The sequence below is a fragment of the Agelaius tricolor genome, unplaced genomic scaffold, assembly GCF_023055355.1.
Source record: "Agelaius tricolor isolate 1412-34295 unplaced genomic scaffold, bAgeTri1.0.p SCAF_16, whole genome shotgun sequence".
NCBI classification, from domain to species: domain Eukaryota; kingdom Metazoa; phylum Chordata; class Aves; order Passeriformes; family Icteridae; genus Agelaius; species Agelaius tricolor.
The window spans coordinates 10,442,168-10,455,396 of NW_027269276.1; the positions used below are offsets into that span (position 1 = coordinate 10,442,168).

At 38.6% G+C, this 13,229-nt stretch overlaps 1 protein-coding gene across 1 annotated transcript in view; it reads right to left on the reverse strand.

Moving 5' to 3' along the window:
• Nucleotides 1-13,229, reverse strand: part of GALK2 (galactokinase 2) — a 47,237-nt gene that overhangs the window by 24,305 nt on the left and 9,703 nt on the right. Inside the window, exon 5 of the mRNA XM_071441475.1 lies at nt 11,222-11,368. Within this exon, the coding sequence (XP_071297576.1) occupies nt 11,222-11,368 (147 nt within the window). The remainder of the gene's footprint in view (nt 1-11,221; nt 11,369-13,229) is intronic.

Sequence of the window (13,229 nt, forward strand, 5' to 3'; positions counted from 1 at the left end):
TAATGAGAGAACATTGAGAGTACAATCAGCAAAAATACTCTCCTTTTTGGCACTGCCTTTCCTTTGTGTATTTTAAAGATGAGCTGAAACAATGTTTCTTTTATTTTTCTTGAGAAACCATAGAAACTTTCAAACTATAGAAACTATAGAAACATTGTGGCACTCTCTCTTTTTAACAAAACCCATTTCCCAGGTTAATGAAACTTCATTTTTCCTCCCTGTCCCATGTTCACTCAAGTCCCATTTCCAGTCCGAACCTCAGATCTCTTCATCCCATCAATGAAAGTTTAACATCTAGTTACTGTATCTCCCTGCTCCACTATGAGCTGAAAATAATTCTGAATGAAATGCTAATGAAGGCAATGATGCTTTTTCACATTTCATGCTAAAATACTCAGCAACAGCTCCACAGAAAATAACAAACCTCCAGACACAGCAGTTTCCAGATACTCACTCCTTTCTACATATGAAGGTGTGCCTATTTACAAACATCTGTTACCTGCATGTTTCAGTCAGTTCTGCTGAACCTGCCTTTTGTCTCTCTGAGAACACAGCAATGCCACATCCCTAATTTTTATTGCCACTGGCAGGAGCTTTCAGACTGGAGCTTATGAGTATTACTCACTGTGTGAGAAGAACCACGCTGGCAGATGGGCCATGTGCACTCAAGTAGGAGCTGTGGCTGTGCAAACCTGGCCTGAAGCTCCTGAGGTACTCCCAACATAAATTCTGTTCTTGGGTACAGCTGCCTGAGCTATTACTTCATCTGCAGCTGCCAGATAAGGCTTGGCAAAGTCAGAAATGAGGCATTTCACTCTTCACTTTGGCTGCATCTCTATCTCCACATACACATCAGCTACCACTTGATTGCCTAAATTGTTTAGACTTTATGAGCCTAGGCTTATTAAATGAGTATCAGGAGAAGCCTTGCAGAGGAGGAATGTTAACAATTAGGACAGTGCCACTCCCCTGTCCCTTTACAAGGTCTGGTGAACTGTGCCTGGTTGAGCAGCAGGCCTTGCTGGGTCCCGGCTCTCCAGCTGTCCAGCTGCGTATGCCGGGCAGGCAGCGCTGCTCCAGCTTGAGCAACTTCTGTTTTGAAACTTAGCAAGGATTGGCAGGACCACCAAGTAGTAACTGGCAAGGGTTGCAAAGAACCCTCCCACAAGAAAGCCCAAGGCATCCCTGAAATATTATTTGGTTTCTAATTTAAACGGGCCCTTGCTGACACAGGCTGGCTTTAATACTAGGATGAGAAGCATGTGAATGGAGAGGAAATTGTCATCTGTATAGAGAGCAGTTTCTACTTACTATTGAGACAAATGGGCAAATGTTTGCCTTTTGCTAAAATGAGTGAAAGGGCAAAGTTTCATTGGAAACTAATGTGAAGACTAAACTAGAGAGCCTTGTGTACATATTTGATGCTTGGAAAAGGATGGCCATATGACTGTAACAGTGAACTGAATTTCAGGAGGTCTGGGCTCAATTTTTAGCTCCACATTAAGTTTCTTGTGAGTCAGGGAAAGTCTCTTTAATTCATCACGGCTCCATTTCCTCAGTAAAATGAGGAGTATCTTCCCCCTCTCTCTAATTAGTAATTGCTACTTGGGATTCTTACATGATAATGCTATAAATATGTGTGACTTCATTACTAGAAAGTGAAAAAATCCCCATTTTACAACACAAGTTCTTAGAGTTTAGACTTCCAAGGAAAATATCTCTAAGGAAAAAAGAACCACGTAATAAAAGGAAATAGCTTTTGCCTATCTCAGAGCAATGCCTTGTCTCCATTCAACTTACAACACCTAGAAGCTCTTTAGGGCAGGGACTGTTTGGATCATCTGCTATTTATGCCTTTTCAGTGTATGTCTGACCTGTAAAAATACAGAGCTTCTCTGTATTTTATCCCAGATTTCACTGCATAACTTGGCAACATCTCAAATGTCTGCCTGAACAATACCTGAGCACAGAACTTCCTTCTGGATGCACTGCAGTTTCTGCAGAGAAGTAACTCAGAGCATTCTCACAGTCACATTTAGGGGAACTGCACCACAGCATCACCTGTCAGCCTGGTAGGTTAGAGGGGCCTGACACTCCTTGGCAGACTTCCAGTTACAATTGTTATGTGTATAAAATAAACAATGTTAGCCTAATGAGTTCTGCAGAAGTCCTAGAACAGGCTTTCTCACTGAACTCAGGCAGACATTTGTTCCTCATGAGGCACCATGAGAAATACGGAGAATGAGTAAACCCCATCTGCACATAGACTCCACTTGCATCCTGCACATTCTAATTCATACGACAGACCACTTTGAGCCAGCCACAAAACATAGCTTGTTCTATGCACTCAATGTTCATTAGTATGCTTTTCCATCCCTAAAGCAGTATTTCAAAAATACTAGTAAATCACAATTTAAATCTTCATAAAATTTTACATAGTTTACTTTAAAGCATTCCTATAAGGCTGCTGTTATCTTCAACTTAGAGACAGCACAGATACTTACATGATTTGTTGAAAGTCATGTGAATCAGTCACAAAGATGAAATGAGAATTCAAAAACCTCCCTACTTCCAGCATTGTGGCTTATTCTGTAAGGAATATAGTCTCATGGAAACAGTTGCAGGGTAGATGTAAAATTTTATTCATATGATGGTAAGGAGAAAGGGAACAGAGAGATACTAAAATCATAGTTTAAATGGGTCTGAATAGTAACATTATAACTCTGGAAAAAAACTACTTAGATAAATTAAAAATTTCCTTAGCTCACCTATTGTGAGGTCTACATATGTTACTGCCCTCTGAATTTCTGTATTATTGTTTCAGGCAGTTGTTCCAACAGGACTAACTAGACCAGCTAAACTATATCATGCAGACAGTAAGCCCTGAGCTGTCATCTACACTATTAAACAAGCAAAGTGATGTATTTAATACAGTAATTCAAAAAGCTCAAACATCAGGAGATGTTTCCTTTGATCTGACCCCCCTGCAAAAACCCCCAAAGAACCCAACAACCTAGCTAAGAAGGGAAGTGCATATAATCACAGAATATCCTGATGTGGAATGAACCCCCCAAGGATCTTCGAGTCCCTCTCCTGGCCCTGCCCAGGACAAGCCCCAGAATCCCAGCATGTGCCTGAGCCTGTGCCTGTAAGTAAGGGCTTGTCAGCTGGCTAAAATTCATTAATAGACTTGAGTCAGAATAAAAATATAGAATATATGAAGATAAAATCAGCCTCTGTGGATCAAACCATCAATACCATTTCTAGTCCTGTATCTTGTAATTGAATGTGGGCTCTTAGTATGGACCAAAGGCCAAGTAAAGATCTTATTTCCCCAGGACTTTATATTGTGATCGGGAGTTCCCTAAGCTGAATGTCAGTTCTGCACCCTTAGTTACCAACAACAGATTTTTATATGTGAATTTGTCCAGACTCCCTTTCAACTCATGCATAACTTTAACATGTAGATCACCCAGGAACAAGGACTTCTACACCTTGTCAGGTGAAGAACTGTCTCCTTTTGTTAATTATGAATGTGTACCTGATTAGCTTTATTTCATACCTGCTGGCTCTAAACACTTGAGGGAGCAACAAACAATGATTCCCACCCACTCAATCAATTAAATTCATCATTTGATGGATCTCTGACCCTTCCTCCTTTAGGAGATTTTTTCCAGAGTCCTAACATGCTTTTTTATGGCAGTCATTCTGTACCTTTAATTGTTCCATGTGGCTTTTTCCTAAATCTTTTTCAGTTTAACTATCTTGGTTGGTAAGAAAGGAGAAAGGCAGACTTACAGCTCTTCCTAGACACCTTGGGGAAAATGTCACTGTATCATTTGCAATTTTAATGTGACAGATGAGCCACATAAAATGTGTGTTAATTAGTGTTAACATAAGCACATTGTAATGCAACCTCAAGCAGTTCAGCACTACTATTCCACCCCTTTCCCTGAGGCTGGAGTACCAGAGTCATTATGTGACCACATCTGTGCAAATTCCCTTTGTTTAAACCTGGCAGTGACATAGCTGAAGCCAACTGTTCCCTTCTGCAGACTGTAGGGAGGTGGGTGAGTGGGGCAGCTGGGATGGAGACTGAAAATACCTGCAGTTATTCTAGCAGTACCCCGAGCTGCTTCCCACTCTGGCTTTGTTCAGCCTCGGAACACGGGGGAGGGATGAGCGTAAGGTGGCAGCAGCAGTAGCTGGCAGGTGAGTAAAACCTTGAAGTCTCCCTGGTGATCTGTCAAGAAACACTAAATATTGCAGCTTTTGAATGCCAGGCCAAATGTCATCCATGCAAACACTACTTTTATAGCTGTTGGCAAGCACACGTGCCAGGTTGGCTGTGCTTCCATGGGAGATGTTTAGAATCAATGAGTTTCATGATATATTAACGTTGGGGTTTTTGCTGTTTATCCAACAAAAAAAGATACAGCACAATAAATTAGAAAATCCATAATTAAAACAATATAAAGCCACATCACTAGGAAAAGAATCTCAGCACATACAATTCACTAACAAACAATTAAGCTTTAAGAAATTTATGTAAATTAATTACTTAAGGAAGCTGCTCTCATGTTTTAGACAATGTTAGTTGGAGCACTAGGAAATATCTAAAACTAACAGTTTTCAAAAGGTATTTTTTAGACTGTTTGTTTGAGAAGCTTAATTCTAAAGTCTGTCCAGAATGTATCCTACTGCAGAAGGTAACACCCTAGCAGGCAGCTGCCCCCCTGTGCAGACCTAGGCTAGCTTTTGATCTAAGACTCTACTAACTACCCCTGCTTTTTGTTTGAACAATTTAAAGTTCTCCCTGATAAGAAGCAAGTCAGTCTTGGGTTACAAAGAAAAAAATTACTACCACTTAAATCTGTTTTATCTTTGAGTCACAAGATTTCCTATTCAGCATGCAGAGAGTCTAATCTGGGAAATCATATCAGTGGATATATAATTTAGTCTGACAAAGAAAGGTTGTGATTTTTTATTCTTAGTTGCCTTATGTGTAGTTACTCTAGATGGAGAGATTTCTTCTAATAAGAACTCATCAGTAGCTCTGCATCATGTTACCTTGTTTGGGATTTTTAATGGAAAAAGTGACTTTTCAGAAAAATGATACTTTTCACTAATATGTGCTTTTTTCTACTTATATTTCAATATGAAACACCTCAAATTCAGGTTTAGATTTACAACTGAGTCTTTTTGGTCTTTCAAGTCAAAGAACTGATAAATTATAACCCACCCCATACAGCTCACTTGATTCTCTGTTGCCCCATCATTTATTTTACTTTCTATCGGTTTGATGTTAGTGATATTGAGCATGAAGACCTAAATGTAGAAAGGTATTTAGATATCCTAGGAATAATGAAAGTGAACAGATGATCATTTAATTATAAAAAAAATTCCTAAAAAATAGAAACCTAAAGAATTGTCTGAATGAGGACAGATAAGGGAGCTTCACCTTTAGTAGTCCTATTGCTAACAAAGAGGCCAAGGGCCAACTGCTCTGATTTTGACTCATGCAATAATGGGTCTGGACAGTGTGTAAACTGTGACAGAATTTGTCCCTTATATAACTGTCACTGTTAATATGTTCCAAATCAGTGATCAATCCCTTTCAATCTCCCACAGCCCTTCAAAGAAGTAAACTTGTGTAAAAGTAAACCCCTTAAAAGAGTAAGACAATTAGTGAGTAGGAGACAGGCAAATATTTGTTAGTAAAACAGAATTAGTGTTGCTTAGTATTTTTTTGGAACAGCTCACCCTACATTACACAGAAACTTGATATACACAAATCCAGAACGACAGCAGCCAAAATAAAGCAATCTTCTCCATAAAATGATAGTATTAAATTACATCTGCCTCAGTGGTTTAATGTAGTTCATTTTGGCCCAAGTTAAGTGTGCTAGATTTTCTATGCACTACAGTGCAGTAGTAATGGTAACTAATCTTTAAAATTAAAAAAAATAGGCATTTTTCTTCTTGTTTTAAATTTTATTGTTTGTGACTGGAAGGTCCATGAAGAAAATGCATTTGTTAATATAAGTTATTTTTAGCACTGTCATTTTCAGTGCTCCAGAATTCTCTTCATCATGCAAATTTAAGTAACTGGAGTATTTAAATATCAATTCAGCCAAACGTGCTGTGCATATATTTACTCCCTCTATGGAAATAGATTAATGGTCCCCCAATGAACATTCCTTAACATTTTAGCAAGTTAATCTGAAAAGTCAGACACAATCTGCTGCTTTCCTTTACAACAAATAATGTTGGTAATTTAATGGCAAATGTAGTGTAGATTTTCTGTAAAATTCTACAGAGTTTGGTTCACAATACACACGACTGAAAATGCAGAAGAAACATTTATAGATAAAGATGAGTGGTTTACAGTAAGAAGGAAACATTCTCCATCATATAACACATTTCAACTCTAGTTAGACTGTCATTTTTTCCAATCTGTGCACATTTTATATATATGAATACAGGTATAAAAATAATTTCTGAAATATAAGGTACTGTGTTTCATTTAGGAAGGCATAAAATGATGATCAGATTTTTAATGTTATTTTTACCACCAGGAATGCCTTTTTTTTTAATATCTCATCTTGACTAGGAATAGGTTGCTGAAAGTTACCATCTGCTTCCAGTTTGCACATAAAATTCCAATTAGCTGAACTTCATATATGTTTTGCAAGGTAATTATGCTTACTTTTTTCCAGAATGGGAATATATTTGTCAGATAGTATCTGGATGTCCTCATAAGCACTGCAATCTTAGCTTGACTTTGTCTGCCCCCTAACATGCTCAAATAGAAGATTATCAATTAGGTTGATGAGAGATTATGGCCTTTGATTACCACTGCTCCAAAGTACTCTGTTTCCCCTTGATTACAAACATACAGTCAAGCTTAACAAGAACCCTGTTTTTCAGAAAGGAACTTTAGCATTTCTCTGTATTAAGAGTACTTTAAAATACAGTATCTACATGCCATTTTTTGTGTAAACAATTTGGTTTCTTACATAATTGTCCTGAGCATGTACCTATCAAATATTTTGATAGATCAAGAAAATAAATTATAAAAAGAAATATTTTAAAAATAAAATAAATTATAATCCAATCCTAAGGAGTATTATCAGCACAGGTTCCTCATTTCAAAGTCACACTACCAGTGTGGCTACTCACAGACAGCTATGGATTAGCAGTGGTAAAGGGCTCAACTCAAGCCATTTCATTATTACACAGAGGCTTCAGAAACCAAGTAGAAAGGATTCCAGATGGCCTTTCTATTCTTCCACTGAAACCAGTGACAGTAGCAGGTATAGCAACTGTTGAAATACTGTTTAAAACTGTTTAAAAACACCCACACTCTAATTCATCTGAGCCATACTTTGGGAAAAGTGAAACCAATGGACACTGTGCCATTACAGGTTAGGTTTAAGTCCTTTTTTTACTCTGTCTGACTTAGCTTTTTCTCAGTCTAGATAAAGCCAAATATGATTCCCCTTCCTATGCTTCCTATGCTTCCTATTTCACATTAAATTAGATAAACCCTATTCAGTTTTGATCTCTTCTTCCCAATAAGTATGTGCACAGATACCCAGCCTTGATGTAACAGAAAAATGTTAAGGTGGCTGAACAGACCTTACTTTCACAAGACCTAACATTTGACAACAACATTATTATCACATCTTTGAAGTAAATCTAGTTACCAGTCCTGAGTGATTTTCTGTACTCATTAATTCCTACCACAAAACACAAAGCTGGGACACTTTAGAGCATTATTATGTTTCCTTTACAAAAAGTATCATGTCCTGATGAAAAGTTATACAAAAGATTGATTTTGTAAGAGTGAATTAAAAATCACTTTAAAATCAAGAACTACTACTTCTGAGCATTGCTGCTGTTTGAGTGATGCCAACACAGCCTTAGAGTGGTATCCTGTTTGGAGGAGAAAAATGGATTCTTTTTAAAGATTGCATTCTACATTTTCCATCTTGTTATTTGAATGCTATTGCACTGCTGCAACTGGTTAGCACTGCACATCTGGCTGAATTGTCTTGAACTGGTATTTTCCCTAACTATTGTGTATGTGTATGATGTTTTTTTTAAAAAAAATATTGTATGCACACTGAAACAATGCCCTGTTTCAGACTGCTACACACAATTAGTGAGAGCATGTTTTTTTCTGATTTTGTTTTCAATGTCAAAAAAGTGCTACTTTTAAAGTAAGCCACCATGAAATTCTAGCCATGCTTTTACAATGTTTTTTAATTTTGTGGGGTTTTGGCTCTTAATCTCATAGGCCTGAACCTCACACTGGAAGTGTTATCTCATAAAAGCTCTAAATTTCAACGGCTTTTACTCTACAGCAACTATTTTAAACTTACATTTATCAGGAAAAAGAGCATGTAACTAAAATATTCTCATAAAAATAGTTTCACAGAAACAAAACAGATAAATGTTCCATTCAGTAAAAGGTCATTTTTTCATAACTTTGGCTACAGAAGCCCTACAGTTCAGCCAAATTTGATTCCAAAGCCAAAAGTTTCCTGTCTTCCTGCTACAAACCATCACATTAAGATTTTGCAAAGTCCATCAGACTAGTGAGGGGCAAAAAGTCAATATTTTCTCATAAAATTACCATCATAACCAAATATTGTTACTTATAAATACCACAATTTACAAGTTTCACAACTATAAAGCATTTGGAAAAAAAAAGATGGATGGGAGGGGTAAAGTGATATTTCTTATTTAAAATAAACAAACACATCAATATCCAGAGCCTTAAAAATACACGGTCCTAGTTAGCTTTCTAATAGAAAGGATCTGGAAGGCCCCTACTTGTGCTCAGCTAAGAATTTCCCTGCCATGGGGGAGCTCCCTGCTGACACAGAGCCAGCAGGACTGGATCCTGCACAGATCCCATTTGACACCAGCACAGGATGCATTAGGAGCTGGCAAGAAGTGGCCAGAGCACGTTTTATTCTTCTGAGGACTCACATGCCTAAATTGCTCTAATTTATACTCTGACTAGCCCTGCCTTTTACAAGGCAGTTCTGCTAGGCTAAGCATAAATCCAGTGCAACTCTGGATTTAGCTACATATAAGAAGTCTCTAATGGTAAATCATAAATTAGCAAAAAACACTGAATGAGTTTTTACTGTCCTATAAGATCTGGGGCAACTTAACGCCTGGACAAAAGCAGTCAGTCTTCAGAGCTGTCACCCTCTCTCCTAAGCAGGATAACCAGGTGCCTTGGTTTATGCAAGCATACAAAACCTTGGATATGTTCTTCACTGCTCCTATGGAGGCTATTGAGAAGTCTCATATGTACATTAATTGCTCATTTTTCATTGTAAGTGCAAAATATCTGGCTGCAGGCAGCAGGGTTCCCTGACAAAAATGTGCAATTGTGTCTCTTGCGTTTGTCCAACTGTATTTCAGACACAAGCTTAACTTTCAGCACATTTTTCAACTAGCAAGAAGAGGATTGAACAGGACACATGAGGAGAAGAAAAGACACTCAGTGGAGTCTCTGTCTTCCTTCTCTTCTTCCATAATTTTCTATGAAAATGACAGAAGGAGTTTTGCACCTTTCTTTACAACAAATCTGGCATAATGCTGGCTGGTACTCCCAAGCCAAGTGTAGGTTCAGCCCAAGACAGACACTGTATCATTTGTTCTCTGAAGAACACTGTGCAGAATTGGAATAATGAAAACCTGGCTTCTGGTTTTCCAGATACAGATTTTTACTACCTAGTAAAATGTGGGCTTTCTGACCTCTGCCAGTTTTATGCTTGCGCAGATACCCAATTTCTGAACATGTGCACTCCAGTGATTTTGCTCAGTTGTTCCCAAGCTTCACTCTTGAGGTGACCACCATCAGAGACAGTGCTGACCTGTGGTAGGACCATCTATGCAAAACCAGAAGCTTCTTGTCAGGCCAGGTACACATTCAGTCACCTCCAACCCTTCAATTACAGTCTCACTCATCCAAGAAGGATCCCCAATTCTGTGTTTTCATCTACCACTGCTCTCACCTCCCAAACCAGAGCCTCTCTTACAGTGTCCAATCCCTTACTGACCTTTGATCAAACACCAACACCAGTCAGGGTGACAGTAACTGTAGCCACATCCTCCTACCTAAAAAGCTTCCCTGCCTCTCCAAACCTGCTCCCTTCTGCCTGAGCCCTGCCTGACGCTCCTGAAGGCAGCCCTGGGAGCTGGACAATGTGGGATTGTGCACTCACTGCTGAGAACATTCCTGCAACTGCAGCCTCATAGACAAGTAAATCTCAACAGATCAGCAAAAACCTCCTGTGTGGATCTGTTCACCTCATGGCTCAGAGAAGTGCTTGTTACAAGCAGAGTTAACAGCTGCCATCATCATGTGCCACTTTCAGTTGGCTTTGTACCACAATTTGGGAATGTCTGACTTAGACAATAGGCACAAATATGTGTAACAGTCACATTTAGATCTGTTCTTTTCTCTTCCTGACAATGTTCTAATTTAAGATCCTAGTTTCACTTAACCAGACATTTTTAATGGAGAGAACTTCGTTCCAATATGGCACCTTCAAGGACCATGACTCCTCCAGAAATCTGTATTACGCAAGCCAAACAGTGCTAACAGTTGTACTGCTAACAGGTCACATACTTGGGGTTTGTTTTTAGACTAATGTTTGTTTAAAAGTGAGGAATACATTTTGGATTGTAAATATGTGTTACAAAAAAACTGTGAAGAGAATAAGGAGAGTCAGATGGAAGAATTTTACCTCTACTTTGTGCTGATTACATAATTTATCAAGAAATTGTTCCACAGGCCTCCAACAGATGCTCTGTTGTTAAAGCCATGAAAAGTCATTCAGGGAGAGAGTAAAGGCCTCGGGGGTGTGGTCCACATGCTTCAGCACATATATCCTCAGCCCTGGCCTGCAGATAGCACATCTGGTCCAGGCATGGACCTGATGGTTGGCCAAGATGCAGGCTTACAATAATGCTCCTTTTTTCAGCTTTAATGTAAGCCTGTTTTCTTGCCAAATTCAAATCCTGCCAAAATTTGGCCAAAGATGTTTGCTCGATTGTGCAATATCTTAAGTTTATATCCAACAACTCTTTGCAAAAACAATTGTATCGTGTTTTTAATGTTTACAGGCATTAACAATATTTAATTTTAAGTAGAATTTTACTGCTGACACTCTCATGTTTTACAGTAAATTACCTTAGAGAGGGTTTTTCCATTAGCTCTGAGTGTCACGAGTCCTGCACAGCACACCAAAGCACTGGAGCTAGAGAGACCAGAACTTGGAGGGATGGTTCCATCTAGCAGACAATTCATTCCAGTTGGGTTATTGAGACCAAAATGTTCCTAACAATGAAAAAATAAACAATCTCAGTTTCAAGTACAGACTGGCTCAGGCTTGCAATTATCTGATACTTAGAAAGAGAATCCTTCTGTTGAGTTGCTGGAAGCAAGGACCTGCTTCTGGTATCTCCAAAATAAAGCAAAAGCAAAATTTTCATTCTATTCCTTAGGAACAAAGCCAATGGTGGGGCTTCAGCCAAAGGTATGTCTGCAATGGCTGTACACAAACATATAACTACCCCAAGCAGAACTCAGGATGGGCTGCACGCCCAAGAATTCACCAAGCTTCGTGGGTGGGTTTTGCAGCAACTGGCTCTGCTTTGAGCTGCTGTGGTGACAATACAAAGTTACCAATCCTTTTATACCCTACTTTTGTCCTTTTCTCAACAGCTCTTCAATTAGGCACCACAAAGAGCTCAAGGTCCACTTTATGCTTCACTTCCAAGGCTGGCACGTGGTATTAGGGAGCCACATGACACTGAGGGGGAACCAGTAGCCATGCAGTGTTTTCCAAGCAGATACTTGTGTCCTGAAGCACCCACAGGACTGAAACTGGGAAAACCACAATGGTACTTAAGGAACTCTGTGCTTTAGGGTCACAAAGACACACCTACCAGTGGGGATTTTCTCTGGCATGCTATTTTTTTAATGAAGTTTAAAATATACTAACATACATGAGAGATACCACAGATAATACATTTAATCCAGAAGTCATAAATCCTCATGTACATACCCTTTTAAATATTCTTTAGTTGCTTTTTCTTTTTATTTATAATCACTTTTGTATAAATTTCTCTCTGCTATTAGTTTGAAACAAACATGCAGCACTTGTTAAAAAATCATTGTACATGGGGGGTATATGAATAGCTAACTTCTGATGCAATTGATACGTCAATAAACTGTTACAGTGCCAATAATCAGAAAAAAATAACAGTATTTCCATGAAGAAATGTCCATCTTGAAGAGATTTCTACTACTTCTCCTGAAACAACTTCACAATGGTAGAGATCAGCAAACACAAAGAGCGTCCTTTAAAGTCTTCTACCATCACTTCAAATTATATTTTGAATTTCCTGTTTTACAAATAAAGGAAATTCATATCTAGCATACTATTGCTGCCCATGCCCCTTCATGAAGAACACTAGACAGGCTTGTTCATAAACAGAAAATGCTTGAGTAACCAAAAACTGATCCACAGTTTCTGGATCGTCTTGAATGTGAATCAGGCTCGCAGACTTATCACGCGATGTTTAAATAGAAAACGTACTTCGGTTTCAAAAATGAAAATGGACTTTGCCAAGTTCTGCAACAGTCCTGTCCCAAAAGGATAGCATGCTCAACTTAATATAAACAGATTATCCCGCTGGACCCTCTGAGTACTTGTATTTCAGACTTTCTTAAGTCTGTAACATTTATGCTTATTTTCTGCCAGTACCAGAGTCTGCAAACCTGCTTTGCAAATTAACCTTCAAGTATGAAAGCTTGTCCTTAGGAAACAGATCTCAGTAGCAGACTGCAAAATAAATAAAGTCAATTGGTCATGCAAGCCTTAATATAAGAAAGGCTATATTGTAAAGAAACCTAATCTATATCTCTACATTCAGTGCAGTTTAAATGCCTGTATTACTGAGCAATACAAAATTGAAAATACTCATGTTACTGCACACATAAGTAATTTATTTGGGTCTATGCACAGGAGCAGGGGGCGGTTTAGGACCTGTGAATTGTAATAAAGTGATTTGTGGCGGTGATTGTTCTGAATATTGTATTTTGAAGACACCAGTGGCAGGTCTGAGGTAGGCTTTTCAGCAGTCTGCAGTCCTTATCTATTGGGACATCCTGAGGAAAACTTCATGTGCTTTAA